This window comes from Myotis davidii, unplaced genomic scaffold (genome assembly GCF_000327345.1).
Source record: "Myotis davidii unplaced genomic scaffold, ASM32734v1 scaffold539, whole genome shotgun sequence".
NCBI lineage: Eukaryota > Metazoa > Chordata > Mammalia > Chiroptera > Vespertilionidae > Myotis > Myotis davidii.
The window spans coordinates 1779285-1794805 of record NW_006290028.1 but is presented as its reverse complement, the minus strand read 5'-3'; the positions used below and the strand labels follow the sequence as shown (position 1 = coordinate 1794805).

Genomic DNA, 15521 nt, shown 5'->3' with positions numbered 1-15521 from the left:
GCTGCGTGGCTGCTGGCCGCCATCTTGGCTGGAAGTTAATTTGCATATCTCGCTGATTAGCCGATGGGAAGGGTAGCGGTCGTACGCCAATTACCATGTTTCTCTTTTATTAGATAAGGATTAAAACTTTATAAAGATAGGTTTTCCACTACCACCTGGACCATCCAATAAAAAGCATTTGGGGTGTACAGTTTGATCTTTGATGGCTGAAGTTATTCTTTCTACAATGCCAAAGTCCTGTGTCATCCCCTGGACTAATCTCTCCTATGGTTTCTTTACCAGAACACAGGCCTCCTGGGCAGGGCCTCCCTAGCCTTGATTTCTTACATGTAAAGGGAATGGGAATTGAGTGGATGTGAAGGTGCCTTCCAGCTCCAATGTTCTCTGGGGAGCCGCATCGGGACCAGAACTCAGACCGCCACACTATTATTGGCAGAGCCTCCTGCCTGGTCTCCCGCCTCTGAGCAGGTCCCAGCCAAGCTGCCCTCCACCCTATTCTTTCTACAATGCCAAAGTCCCATGTCATCCCCAGGACTAATCCTTCCTATGGCTGCCTTACCCAGACCACAAGCCTCCTGGCCAGGGCTCTGTCCTCTGCTCCGCCTCACCTCCCTGCTCATCTAAGATCGACTCCACCCCCACTAACCCCCTGCTGGTCCCTTAGCCTATGTCATCCTCACTCACCCTCTCACAATCCAGGACTTGAACCAGACCCCCGTCACAGGCATATGGAGAGGCCTCCGCCGTGCTCCTGTCCCCACTATGGACCCCCTGCTGTTCAATCATCCATCCAGTCATTTAGGTCGTGATGGTCCCTAGCTTTTTATATATTAGGATATATAAAAAGGATATATATTTGAAAATGCATATACTCTGTAATTCCTCTCCTAGCTATATGACCTAGAGAAATTCTCATACTTATACATAAATGGAGATGCACAAAAATGCTTAGTAGCAAAACAACTGGAAATATTCCAAATTATGATCAATAAAATGGGTAAGTAAATTGTGATATAATCATTTGTAGAATACCATATAGCAGTTAAAATGAATGAAGCAGAGCTATATGTGTCTATATGAATGAGTCTCTATAATATAATAAAGAGCAGAGGAAAATTCACAGAGTAACTTTATAATGTGACACCATTTGAAGGATCTGTAAAAGAACACAGTTATATAATTGGATACATAAGTATGAAGAAACATTGAACTCATTACAGTGGTTACCTATAGGGTGAGGGAGAGAGATGGGGTCACGTATTCATAGAGAAAAGTCTCAACCAGATTTAGACATTTTTAAAAATAGGAGACCCACTGGCATAAAAGGCACAATGTTGATATGATAAAGCCAAGGTGTTGGGGGAGAGGGGCAGAAAATGGCTGTTCATTATATCTCTACTCTTTTCTGTATGTATGAAATTATGCACAATAGAGAAAATAGAGTATAAAGAAGATAACAGATTGAAAAGGCTCCCAAATCCCCCACCAGCAGTTTCAAAGACTTGGTCCATGAGGAATGGCAGCATCAGACTGCAGTTCTGCGTTGAGGAGGGACTAGGAGGAGTACAGACAAGCCAGGACCTCCTACTGCTGACCCAGAGGTAGGAGGCCCACTGCAGGCTGCTGCAGCTTCTGGTGGGAGGAGTGGGAGATGACTTTAACAGTCAGAGACAGCTAATAACAACAGAGGAAAGTGCTTCTTGCATGGACTAGAGTTGTCCAGATAATACAAGGTCTAATGGCACTTCCTAAGCTTTCTGAGTCATGGCGCACACGGACCTTATTTGTCTGGCACACTGGAGTAAGCCTACCTACCACGCTGGGGATCCAGCTCCTCAGGTCCTACTGGTGCCTAAGAGAGCTGAGTGGAACAATGTGTCCGGGTGTATATCCCATAACATCACACAAGTCTAGCCTACTTACAGTAGACCAGAGTGCCATAACACACATCTTTTCTCATCTAAAAGTAGAGTAAATTATAGACTCTTCTAAATCAGCAGCACTTAGCATTCTGTAAGTCCATAGATGCCCGAAAGCAGTGCACTGGGAGTCATGCTATTGCTTGAATCTGTGCACTAGCAGCTGGGAAGACCTGGAGCTAGCGCAAAAGAAATGCAGTTAACAGGGCCTGAAACTTTTCTTGTAAAGCAACTGCGGACAGGTCTAGAACCCTCTACAGTTCATACTTTGGCACCATAACAGGGTGTGGCCCAATAAGACTAGGAGGTGAACGCAGGTGAACTGGGTCGGCACATGTGGAGCAGGATAAGACAGAGAAAACCAAACAGGATGGAACAAAGGTAGTTCCTCACCAGCAGCTCAGTGGGAGAAACTGGTAGGTCACACTATTGACTGAGCCACTCTATTTATATTAGCTTATGATTTCGAATTTATGTTAAACACAGCTCATTCTATGGATAGATTAAACATTATTCAAACACATTCATCTTTGTTCTAAAGTCCCAAGTTCAAAAAGCTCTCTCTGGTGGGAATGCAGCAAGGTCTCCTGAACTGGGTGGACCCAGCTTACATTTGCTGTCACTGCCATAGATGTGAGTTACAGAGACCAGAGGAAGAAGAGCCTTTGTGCTGGGACGGAGCCTGCAGAGGGCACTTTCTCAGTCTCCTTGGAGGAGAGCCAACTGGCCCCGGGATACAGCATTAACAGGCTTGATGGAAGGCAGGGATGCCATGGAACAGGCCTACTGGTTACTGAAATACTGACATATCTCCATATTTATTGGCAATTAGCCACCCAGAGCCCACTGACCCTGCCATACAACCAAACACTCTGCAACACTGGCCCCTCTCCCAGGACCCCATCTCCCCACAGACCAGTAAACCAAGTGTAAAGTCTAACACAGCAGGGGGTCACCAGGCTGTTAAATATTTTGATTATCACCAATGAATGAAGATGAATCACCACAGCTACTCTTGAATGCTCCTTCACCCTGCTGGCACCATCACTTCCTTGGATCCCAAGAGAGAACAGCTTCTCTTGTTGGCCAGTTGCCTCTCAAACTAAACTAAAATCCCTTTCTGGCAAAACTAAATAGCTCTATCTCTCTCTAGGCTATATGCCAGGATAAGGGGAAAGAAAGGGCCTTTTACTGCCATGGCCACAACTGTATTGGAGACCTCGACCTTTCCTTACGAAGGTACGAGAAAAGTCATCCTGACCCTCAGCACAGACCAAAGCCGGTCATTTTCCCAGATTAATCCTTCTTCATGAGCCATCCTCCTTCCATCCCATGCCACCTACAGGCAGTCCCCATGGCTTTAAAACTTATTTCTCAGGAGGCCAGGACACTGTTTTGACACTTGAGTTCATTGAGCGATTTGAGAACCTGACCCTGGAATATGCAGCCACATCCGAGCATTAGCCTGGCCATCAGCAGAGTCAAGAGGAGGCAGCAAAAGCTAGGAGGGAGAAAAGGCGCAGCGGGTTGGGGGAGAAGGGGTGTTCAAGGCACGAAAGAATTTTGCTGTCCACTCGGGGAATCAGAGGAGGCAGGCAGGAGCTGCATTTGGATAGACGATCGGACAGCGCTCTGGGAGATAAGGGAAAAGCCAAAGCACAATGGCCACATCTACTCACCGGGGTTGGTTATTGTTAGGAGATCAAGCTGCCGCTGTTGCTGCAAAAGAAAACACACTGTGAGAGCCCTGATTTGAGCCAGAGACCGACTTGTGATTAGCAGGTCAACAGGGTACATTGTAGATAATTGGTGCTCACTCATGATTCTGCAGAGACAAAGGGAACGGGCGGCTTTCTGCTTGTCCTTGGATGGTCAGAGCTAAGTGGGTCTTTGAGGTCTTCCAGTCCAACCTGTATTGTGCTTAGGGAAAAGCCACGGGCTCATTTGCCTTTGCTCACACCTGCTACACTGGGTAAGTGGCTGACATCCTGGCGATTTTCTTTGTCTTGGGTCCTTACATCACTGTCAGTCTCCTGATACGCCTTTCTAACCAAGATACTCCTGGGCTGCTTTACTTCTTGAATTTGCTCAGCAATGCCATGACAATTCCAATTACTGATGATCCAACTGTTCCTTCTCTAACTGAATCCTCATCTCTTTGTACCACACAACATTCAAAGAAAGTAGTATTTGTCGGGCACACTGCCATGACAATTCCAATTACTGATTATCCAACTGTTCCTTCTCTAACTGAATCCTCATCTCTTTGTACCACACAACTCAAAGAAAGTAGTATTTGTCGGGCACACTAAGCCAGATGGATGAGACCACATATGTTTGGAGGCAACTAGCCGGGGGCACCCCAAGGGTTGAGGTGATTAACATTTAGGGAGGGTTGCCCCTATCACAGCATACTTGTAGGGGAAACTCTGTTCTGGGCTGGATGTCATAGGAACCCGAGGATGGAAAAGTGGGTACTGTGGTCGGGCATGGGGCAATGGTGAGCAACTCTCTTAAAGACTTAAGTCCCAGTCTACCTCTTTCTTTTTCCTACATTTGATTTTACATAAATAGTACTAAAAATCTGCATTTTTTTTCCCTTAAAAGGGGCCCAAAAAGCTCCACTTTGAGAACCATTGCTACAGGCTACCCATTGCAAAAGCTTCTGATTATCTGGTATTTCACCTAACGGATTCTTTGCCTTATTTCACCTTACCTGCATTTCCCTCTTTATCTCATCTCTCTCCAAGAATGGCATCCTGAAATTCTGCATAAGCAGAAGGGGAAGGCAGCAACAGTTTTTGAGTCCCAACTGTAAGCCAGGCACAGTACCAGATGCTTTGATATATCATTTCCTTTTATACTCTTAGCAATCCTACAGAATTGGTATTGTACAGAGGAGGGACATGAGGTTCAGAGAGGAGAAATGATCTGTCCAAGACCACATCTTCATTAAATGGCAGGGCCAGAATTCAGTTAGTCTAATCCTGGCTTGAAAGACCAAAATATGACAATGCACATAAATGACTATGACGATGCCAGGCATTTCATAGGAGCCCAATAAAAAGACATGTTTAGTATTGATGCTGTTATTATTATATGCCATGGGACCCTTGGTTTATATAAGCTACCTCTTCCCTTTTCATAGAATTATGGAGATTTAGAACTCAATGGTCATTGAGTCTGACCTGTTATCAAAACAGGAATCCCCTCTGTAATGTCCCTACTAGTTGTACAAACTGCTTCTGTTTCAGCCCTTTTCTTGATGGGGAACTCACTACCTATCAGTCAGATAGCTCTGCTTTGAGCTGAGTTGAAACCTGCTTTCTTATAACATCATTACTTTCCAGCTGCCTCACCCCATGACAACAGTTTGGACAGACCTGTGTTTCTTCTCTGCAGGCTAATTATTCCCAATTCCTTTGTCCTTTTTCTCACATGACCTGGCCTCCAGTCTCCTTGCTCTTGTGGTCACCCACCTCCTCCATTTAACTTTGATCTGTCCAAGTCGGAACTTCTTCAAGACCACTCCACCCCTGCTTCTGTGACTTCTCAGCCTAAACGCAGGTCTGTGTCCTTGTGTGGCCTTCTTAGTTGCACATCCCTGTTTCCCGCCAGCTCACAGCTCCTTCCAGTTGACATTTCCAAGCAAACAAAGCAATTCCAAGGTGCCATAGGCCCACATTGTGAGCATATATCTTCATGCTGAAATAAACACGCCCATGGGCTAGAAGGAACACCAGAGCCAGGCCGCTTCCTCCCCAAACACAGAATTAGGCCAGCAATACAAGCTGCCTTTGCCGAGGCCAGCTGTGTGGCCGGGCACTTCTCTCATGCACGCGGAAAGCACACAACGTGTCCTTCTATTTTTCTGCAGCTTGATTTGATGACTGCTGTTGGTGATGAAGATCTATTTATCTGAAAAGTATCTATTTCCCAATTCAGAGCTATCTCTGAAGGGTGCTCTGTGTCCAGGGTCCAGCAGGGAAAAATGGAAGAACACCTGGCAGGAGGCAGACATACCTGGACGTACCTCTATGTGGCTTTGGATAACTTACTCTATGCCTCTGGCCTCAAACTCTGAGATGAGTGAGGGAGACTGGGATACCGTCCCTGACTCCAGTCAAAGGCAACCAGACACTGTGCTTGTGGGCTCCCTCTTCTGGCGCAGAGATTCCCTGAGAATCCCTGTAGCCAGGACATGAGGGGCACAGAGGACAGTCAGACTTTAAAAGGGGCCACATTTTAAGCTTTCTTTTACGTTGCAATTTTTATGCGTGTCTTCCTCACTAGTCGAGGGGCATCTTGAGGCTCTGGAACATCTATTGTACAGTCCATAGGGGAGCCCTCAGTAAACATTTACTTAAACTCAGCTAAGCCATTCCTAAAATCCACTTTATCCTCTCAAACCCCCAAGCCTCTGTTCAGGCTGGCTCCCAGCCCAGCTTAATCTCTCACCATCTTTGTGGAGATATCTCCCTCTTACTTCTCAAGACCTCCAGGAGGTTGCCCAGCTTAATCTCTCACCATCTTTGTGGAGATCCCTCTTACTTCTCAAGACCTCCAGGAGGTCGTCTCTGCACACCAAACCGAACCCTCTTTTCTCCCTTCCTCAGAGCAGAATGAGCATTTTGCTTTGTTCTTCCAATGCATCTTTTAAAACATACCTTTTGTAGCATGCTCTATCTTAATTGACTGCTTCCTTCTGTTTCTCACAAGGTCCTTACTCAAAGACAAGACTATGTCCTTTCATCTGAATGTCTCCCGTGCCAGCACAAAGCCTGGAGGGCTGTTTGATTTCTAATTCAAATGACTTGACTACTCCTGTTAGGCAGGAATTAATGAGCATGGAAAGCAAACATGCTCCTTCCTCTCCAGGACTTTCTCTCTGCTGTAACTTTGGGGGTCTTTCCTTTATGATTTTGCTCTCACCGTCTCTGCAGCTAGCAGTGCTGCCTATCCACCTCCTCTTGGAGACCTTCTTTGACTCCATCCATAGATTGCTGTCTCTTCTTGACCTCCACAGCTCCTCCTACTGTCTGTGCCACCTGTCCTGTGGTGATGAATTAGGTCTGGTCACAAGCCCACTTAACCTAGTTCCCTGACATATGTGTGCACCACCTAGTGGCTCAAGCAGATAAGTGTAAGCTATTGTTTTAACCTGTAGCTCTTATTAGTTAGACGGAATTAAAAAATTTGCAAGCTATATATGCAAAAGAAAAAGTGTATGTTTGAGAACCACTGTGTAATAATTTTTACCTAAAAAACTGGGATATCCAAGTAATTCCTTTAAAGTTCTTAAAAAAATAAAAGGAATCAAATGAACGGGAAATTTTCCTAGTCTACCTAGTATAATCATTTGAGATTGCCAATGGAAACCCTATGGCATTTGTAAAAACAGGGCACATGATTTGTGGAATTTTATCAATAATGTACAATCAGTTTTATATAGAGGGTGCATATTAGATGTAAATAATTACCAAATTGTTATAATTAGTTACCAACTAAGAGATAAGGGTCTTTTATATGGAGATAACAGTATCAAACTGCCTAGACGTAAAATATGCAATGTAAGATGGAGGAGATGAAGTCGGTGATCTAGGAGGTTTGGTGGCTGATAGGGCCTGTGTGGGGGGTAGGATGAGAGCTTAGCAGATGAACCACTAGGTAACCAAAAGCTACAGTATAAGGAAGGCAGGGCCTTCACATGTGTTATAGCGTGTGTACACGTGGTATGTGTTTTGAGGAGTGGGGCATTCCTCCTCAAGTGAAGGAACTCCACACCTAGACAGAAATGTGTCCACATGTGCCAATATGGTATTTCATAGAGTCTTGGAGGAGGGTGGGTATGCCAGAGTGGGTTCGTTAGGTGTTGATGTGGGGCCTCCTGGCTGTGTACGAGCCCTGCACCCAGCCTTCCTTAGTAGGAGTGGCGCCCCATGGACATTATGAAGAAACCCATTTCTGTGCTTGAGCACCACAGGATGAATGCTCCATCATGATTCCATAAAGGCCATAGAGGGTTGGGTGTTTCAAGGCCAACAGGAACAATCTCTTAATTTGATGCCAGCTGGGAAGGCCAGAGCATCTACAGTGGATGCTCGCAGAACTGTCTGCCAGCATCCTTGCTCCAAGAGTCATTCATATTCCCCCATGCATCCAGTGGAAGCTCTTTCATTAATATAATGTCACCGTCCTCTGGCCCAAGAATGAAAGTCCTGAAAGGTGAGCCAATTAGAAACCTCATCCACGAATTTCAGATTTTTTATGGGTTCAATTTATTCTCAATGAAAACTATGATTATTGTCCTAACTTCAATAACCTATCTTTAAATATTTTATAATTATAAAAGCAAATATTCTTATTTTTGTCATTTTCCAAATTTTTAGAAAATTCAGAAAGTAAAATTTAATAAAGTCCCACTAATAGAAGAGAACCATAGTTAGCATTTTGGTGTATTTTCTTGTCATCTTTCTTGCTTGTATATATTTAATGAGATCGTAGTTATATATAAAAAATGAAGTACGTTTTAATCATATGCAACATTATATTTTTTGTGTGTGTTTTTTTGGTCCCAGGCCATGTCTTTGTTTTGAAGTATAAGGGTGTAAGTGACATTTATTTACTGTCATAACTGGTATGTTTGCTCTCACTGCTGTGATTTTGTTTCTAGTCCCTTTTTTCAAGGAACGTAGCATTAATCAGCAGGACATCGGAGGGTACCACTTGGCTCTTTCATCCCAAGAAGGCAGTTTGAAAGGCCCAGCTACTTCAGCCTAGTGCTGTAGACAAAGGCAAGTGAATCTGGGGAAATCCCTTCCTAGAAGATACTCCTCTTCATCCCTGAATCCCTCTGGCTGCATCTACAGAAAGCATTTTGTAGAAAGAGCTTCAGACTCAAAATCAGAAAGATGAAGGGGTGACTCCTGATTCTGTCATCTCTGAGCTGTGTCATCGTAGGCCTGTTACCTAGGCTACCTGGCAATGAGGGACCCCATCCATAAGAGGAGTGCAGACCAACTCCAGGAGCCTCACAGGAAAGAGCAGCTGAGAGAAAGGGTAGGAACTGTTCTGAACAGCGGTCCCCAGACAACGTGGGAGCACACTGGTTGAGAGCTGGGATTCCTGAGTGCAGGCTTCAGCTCCACCCTGCCTCTGGCTGAGACTTTGGGCTTCTCACCACCTGGCATTTAGCATTTTACAGCAGCATCTTAACTGGTCTCCCTGCTTCTACTCCTGCCTCCTCCAGTTCATCCACATCACAGCTGGAGTAAGATTTCTAGAATGCACTTCTAAAAACTTTCCAGGGCTTCTACAGAACCAAGTCAGAATCTTCGCTACTTTAAGGACCTCCACGACCGCCTCCTATCTCCTGTTCTCTGACTCCAAGCTCTAGCCATGCCCATCCACTTCCCGTTCCCATGGTGCTGTGCTCTCACCTCCAGGCCTTTGCACACACTGTTCCCTCTTCTGGGCACAATGATGCTGCCACCAACCTACTTCACCAGGCTTGTTACTCAGCTATCAACTCACACGCCACCTCTTCCGTAAAATCTTTCTTGGTCTGCCAGGGCTGGGCTGGATCTTGTCCTGATCCCCTGACCATCCCATCACAGCACCATCGCATTGCAGTTCCCTGGCCTGTGTACTCCCCACCCTCTCCTCTGGCTTTGTGAGCTCCCTGAGAGCAGAGGCTGTGCCATCATTGCTTCCTCAAGGACTGGCCGGGTTCCTGATCAATACCTGGTGTTCCATGAAGATCTGCTTATCACCTGTTAGCAAGGTGATAACTAGACTGAACTGGTCATGGGAAGGGGTCTTTAGTATAACCCCCCCTCCCAAGACACACACACACACACACACACACACACACACACACACACCATAATTTTTCATAAAACCCTTTCTGTTTCTGCCTGGGGACCTACGGATTGGGCCACAGAGAATTTGGCTTTGGCCTTCTTCATCTGGATGGGTAATTGGGAGGCTATGGTTAAAAATGGACTTTTCATTTTGGTCACGAACTGCATCGCAATTACTGCTCAGAATAAGAAAGAGACATGGTGTTCTGGGAGCTTCGGGGCTGTTTGATGCGCTGGGTTCTGCGTGGTGGAAGAGAATAGTCACTGATTACGTGTTCTGTTTTGCTTTCTGCGCTTCATGCAGGATTGCTATTTGGGGAAAAGTCAGCCTTTCATGGCACAGAGCGGAGACGATTTAAACAGGAGCACCCGTCATCTCTGGGCCTTCTCCTGTCCCTGCGGAAGCCTGAGGATGAGCACCCTCCGGAACAGGGGTCACAGGGGCTCAGCCCCTTACTTTTCCTGCACTCCCCCCTCCCTCAGCCATTCTCATTCTCTCCACATCTAGGGATCGCATGCGCTGCCCTACCCCAAGCATAGCTGGTTCCTTAGAAAATATTTCAGGTGGCGCTGGCCCCCTCTAAACTCACTGCTTCTGATCTCTCACTCCCATCTAGCCTCCTCACTGGCTGCAGGAGTGATCATTCTAAAATTAAATTCACTTCTTTCTTTAGAATAATTTACTGATCCCCATTGCATTTCTGATAAAGACTCGAATTCTTAGCTTGCTATTCCAGGAGGGTGTGATATTCCACGAGTTTCATGCGCTATTTAATAAAGCAGTTTGTATATATTAAAATAACCTCATATTTAGAAAATAAACAAGTTACCTTTATTTTCAGAACCAAACCTTCACCAGTTAAGGTGGCCTGACACTTCAGTCAGCACCACATGCAGGAGACGGACCCTCTCCTGGCAGCGGGGAGCAGCGGGGAGGAGCAGGGGCAGCTGCCACCTCTGTGAGAAACAGAGCAGGGAGCATGTACATTTGGAAAGCACTGTCTCAAGGCACGGAGCTCATGCCCACACCCCACTGAAAAGGACAGGGCCTCTGTGCGGACGGGAAAGCTCACTACCTTATGCTCACTGACCACCGCCCACCCTCGACATGGCCACCTTCTCACGCTAAACAACTGCTGTGCAACGCACAGACCTCACTGTGCTTTCCCTCTCTGACTCCTCGCTTTTTTATTCATAATTCAGCAAGTGTCAGTGGAGCATCTACTCTACACCTGGCATGCTGCTGAGGGCAGGGAAGGACACAGCCCTTGTCTTCAGAGACGTAGCTAAAGTGAAGTGGAGAAGACAGACACAGCAAGCAAATCATCGTACTCTACTAATAAGTTTAAGCGATGGTAAGTGCTCCACAGAAAAATGTGGGTGAAGGGACCATGACCAGAGTTCAAAATACCCCTCAGGCCTCACCTGGCCTACCGGCCAAAGCCTAGATGCCACCCCTAGGCACCCCCAATTCCACCACCTTCTAGGGGAAGCTGAGCAGCGGCTGAGGCTCAGCCTCCCTCTTGGGTACCTACTCCCACCCGGATAACAGAAAATGTATCAGCCTTCTATGCAGGGAGAGAGTGAACATCACTCGAGGGTGAAATAGGGGTTCAATTCTATGGGAAGCAGACCGGGGGGAGCAGACAAAACCTGGGGCTGCACATGTGAGATTGTGTCAATATGTTTCACTGGGAAGCTCCCACTCCTGTAGCTTCCTGTTACTGGCAAAGCTGGGCAGGCAAGTGGCTTTCTCCCCGGGGGGCTTACAGGAGCGCTCAGTTCCTCTGGCAGCCGGTGGCAGCCGGCACAGAAGCAGGGCGAGTGGAGATGGAGGAGCCTTGGAAGCTGCAAGCACATCCTGGAAGCAGGGTTGACAGCAGCAGTGGCCACAGCAGCTGCCATTCGCTGAGCACCGACATGAGCCAATCCTACAACTGTCTGAGGCGGGCATTGCTACCCCTTTTTACAGATGAAGCTCAGGGTCAAGAGGTTAGGCTACTTGCCCAAGGTCGCAGCTGCTAAGTGGAAGACACTAGATTGAAGCCCACGCTGTTGGGGCTGAAGCCTGTGCTCAGTGAGCTGTGAGCAGTGAGTGGGGAGCCCTGAGGGAGCAATGCAGGCTACAGTGGGAGTGCCTGGTGACTCGGCACCAGGCAGTGGCAGGAGCTGCAATTTCAGGGTGACCTTCCCTATGTTTCCCTCACAGTGCCTGCAGTTTGAAATGCTGTATTTACCTGTGTTTACGTTTGATTAATGCCATTCCCATTATAGTCTAAGCTCTGCTGGCTGCATGGACATTGTCTCACTCTGTGTCCAAGGGCTGCATGTGGAAGGTAGCTCAGACTTTTAGAGGCTGGTAAACAGCTGCAACCCTCACTCCTGCTGCAGAGCAATGACACGCCATGCAACCCCAGGCAGATAGGGGCTTGTGCTGGGGTCGGGACCTCCCCCAGCTCTGGAGGGAAGACTTGTGGGTGCATCAAAGAACAGCAGGGGAGGCTGTTAGTCACAAGGGAAGACTGCCTGCCAGGACAGACTGCTGCTTCCCCCCCTCCCCCCCCAGTGATGCCAGCCATGAGGGGACCTTCAAGAACAGACATGGCATCTAAGTGACGTGCAGCCCAAGGCTGGAGAGAACCCATAGGTGTCTGACAGATGGTCTCCATACAACAAGTGACTTAATCATGTCCCACACTATAGTTAGGTGTGTACATATTAGCCTTTCTTTTCTCCCCACCCATACGTCTCCTCTCTCCATGTACTACCCCCTAACTCTGCCTTCCCCCTCCCAGGTCAGGAGCTGAATATTGTTCACTTCTCTGTACTCTCCCTCTCCCTGATCTCCAAAAGGGCAGCAGGAAGTTTGTTGTAAATGTGATGTTTTAGCTTGTCATGAGTGCAAGTGACAGGATGATCAATTCTCTTGGTTAATATATTTGATTAAGTCACAAAATTTCTTTTATAGAATCAAACTATAGTGTTTAAAAGATATGTCTTTTAGGCCTCCAATTTATACTTTAAAACTGTGATTACTCTTCACCCTTAAGGTCACCAAAAGCCAGCCCCAGTGAGTGAGACTATCCCATAACATAGCCTCCTAGAGATCATCTAGCCCAACGGACTTGACTTCAAAGAAAAGTGAGCCGAGTCTAGAGGGAGGGGAGCTACTCGAAGTCACCTGCCACATTGTTCTGCAATGTTTGCCCACGTGCCCCCTTCATTAGAGTGGAAAGAAGGCATTTATGTCTATATCTAGTGCCTAGAAAACACAGATGCCTAATCATGGCTGGTGTGGCTCCGTTGGTGGGGCATTGTCCCCTGCACTGAAACTTGTTGGTTTGATTCCCCATCGGGGCGGGGCACATGCCCTGGTTGCAGGCTCCATCCCTGGTAGGGGGCGTGCAGGAGGCATATGATCGATGTTGCATGCTCACATCCATGTTTCTCTCTCTTTTTTCCCCTCTCTCTTCCTCTCTGAAAAATCAATAGAAAATCTTTTAAAATTAAAAACACACACAGATGTCTAAGAAAAAATTGTTTAAAAAAAGCAAGGGAGTGGGGTGGTGAGTGAAGGCAGGGGAGGAATTTAGCCAGGAATTTGTTCAGAGTCCCAATGTCTTGTTGCTTATTTGATTCAACTGGTTTTAACTGAGGAGTTACCAGGAAGACTTCCTTTAAGAGATGGTCATTGAAATGGCTCCTAAAGGAGAGGGACTATTTTACTTTTCCCTGAGAAAGTGGGGCCAACTTGTAAGGCAGAAGAGAAGGACAGGAACCTGTATTGGCCATGAAGCCTGGCTACCCTCTGTCTCTGGGAGCTAATGGGTCTATTTGTGCTTGACATTTGGTTCTTAAGACTGTCAGGGTATCTCCCTGAAACATTGTTTTCTGTTTGTTTCTTTAAACATTTTTTAAAATATGTTTTATTGATTTTTTACAGAGAGGAAGGGAGAGGGATAGAGAGTTAGAAACACCAATGAGAGAGAAACATCGATCAGCTGCCTCCTGCACACCCCCTACTCGGGATGTGCCCACAACAAGGTACGTGCCCTTGACCGGAATTGAACCTGAGACCCCTCAGCCTGCAGGCTGATGCTCTATCCACTGAGCCTAACTGGTTAGGGTGTTTCTTTAAACATTTGATTATTTTATATACTAATATCACACTAAGTCCAAAAAGGAATTTGAAGGAGCTTACAATAAAAGAATGCAACAAAATAAAAACCATGTAACTAAAGACAAGAAGAGAAAGAAAAATAGGAATAGGAGGAATTAGATGATTCGAGGTGTAAGGCCATCACTCACAATGAATACTCTAAGGCAGTGGTTGGCAAACTGCGGCTTGCGAGCCACATGCGGCTCTTTGGCCCCTTGAGTGTGGCTCTTCCTAAGCCTTAGGAGTACCCTAATTAAGTTAATAACAATGTACCTACCTCTATAGTTTAAGTTTAAAAAATTTGGCTCTCAAAAGAAATTTCAATCGTTGTACTGTTGATATTTGGCTCTGTTGACTAAGGAGTTTACCGACCACTGCCCTAAGGTACTCTGCTCACTTGCTAGAGGTGGGGTACAACTTTGGCGCTTAGCTTTTTGCAATCTAAGCACAGAGGAAAACTCAGTGACAAGAGACCCAGGATCCTCACAGGAAAAACAACAACAATAACACACAAACAAAAAACAGTTGTGTTAGGGAATCTCAGTCTTTCCTGATCTGAGGTCTGAGGGAAATCTCTTCTCAGGGTCCTTGGGAAGGTAGGCTGAGGCCTGGCGGGAGATAGGAGCTGGCCGGGTCACGCTGTGTGGAACAGCAGAGCTGTGTTTGGAACCAGCAGACCTGACTCCCATGTGGCTCGTGAATAGGCGTATGGAGCACAGAGATGGAATGTGGGGTCATGAGAGCACTGGGCCAGAATTAGAAGCCACGGGTCTGTGCCAAGGACGAGAGCCAAGGACAGACAATGAGCACCGGTCCTGGCTTGCACACTGCCATGGGTGATGCTCCTGGACACATTCTTAACCTCCTCACTTCCACATTTCTAAAGTGGGGATGAAAGAGACTTTAAACAGGAATATCATTTTACTCAGAATTTTTATATTACAACAAGCATTCCTATATTATGGGATAGTAATAAATCCATACCTTTTTAAGAGATAATATACAAAACTCAGTAAAATAGTGAAGTTTCAGATTATTTGAGGGTATCCAGGTTCCTCTCCCCTACTGAGTTGGGAGAATATCTAAAAAGATCCTATAATATCATACTCAAGTAAGTGCTCAATAAAGTCTCCCTGCCTCTCTCCTCTCCCCCATTCTTCAGGTTGAGCAAGTGTGCAAAGAGTTCACAGCAGCTCCTCACAAAACTGCGGCAAGAACTGAATGGAATAATGGATCAGAAATGCGTGGAAGCCAGAAGCTGTGTGTCCTGGCCCCAGCTTTCCCACTTACTTGCTGTATGAGCCAATAATTTACCTTCTCTGAACCTGTTTCCACCATATACAGGTTAAACGACCATGGGCAAGTCAGTTAAATGCTATGAAATGTGTTTAGCAACCCACCTACTGGTAAAGCATTTAGCTTAGTGGTTGGCACATAACCTCTGGGTAAATGGCACATAGTCTGTTAACACTTTTATTTTTAATTCCAAGATTCCTTGGGTGGGAAGCTTTTCTTCCTGTTTCTCTATATATGGCTTGGCTTCTCCCTTATACCATCACCGCCCCCCCCCCCACCCCCCCA

The 15521-nt window shown here is 46.3% G+C and overlaps 1 protein-coding gene across 1 annotated transcript in view; it reads right to left on the bottom strand.

The window, feature by feature from the left end:
• Nucleotides 1-15521, bottom strand: part of AGBL4 (ATP/GTP binding protein-like 4) — a 646044-nt gene that overhangs the window by 273259 nt on the left and 357264 nt on the right. Inside the window, exon 4 of the mRNA XM_015563308.1 lies at nucleotides 3599-3638. Within this exon, the coding sequence (XP_015418794.1) occupies nucleotides 3599-3638 (40 nt within the window). The remainder of the gene's footprint in view (nucleotides 1-3598; nucleotides 3639-15521) is intronic.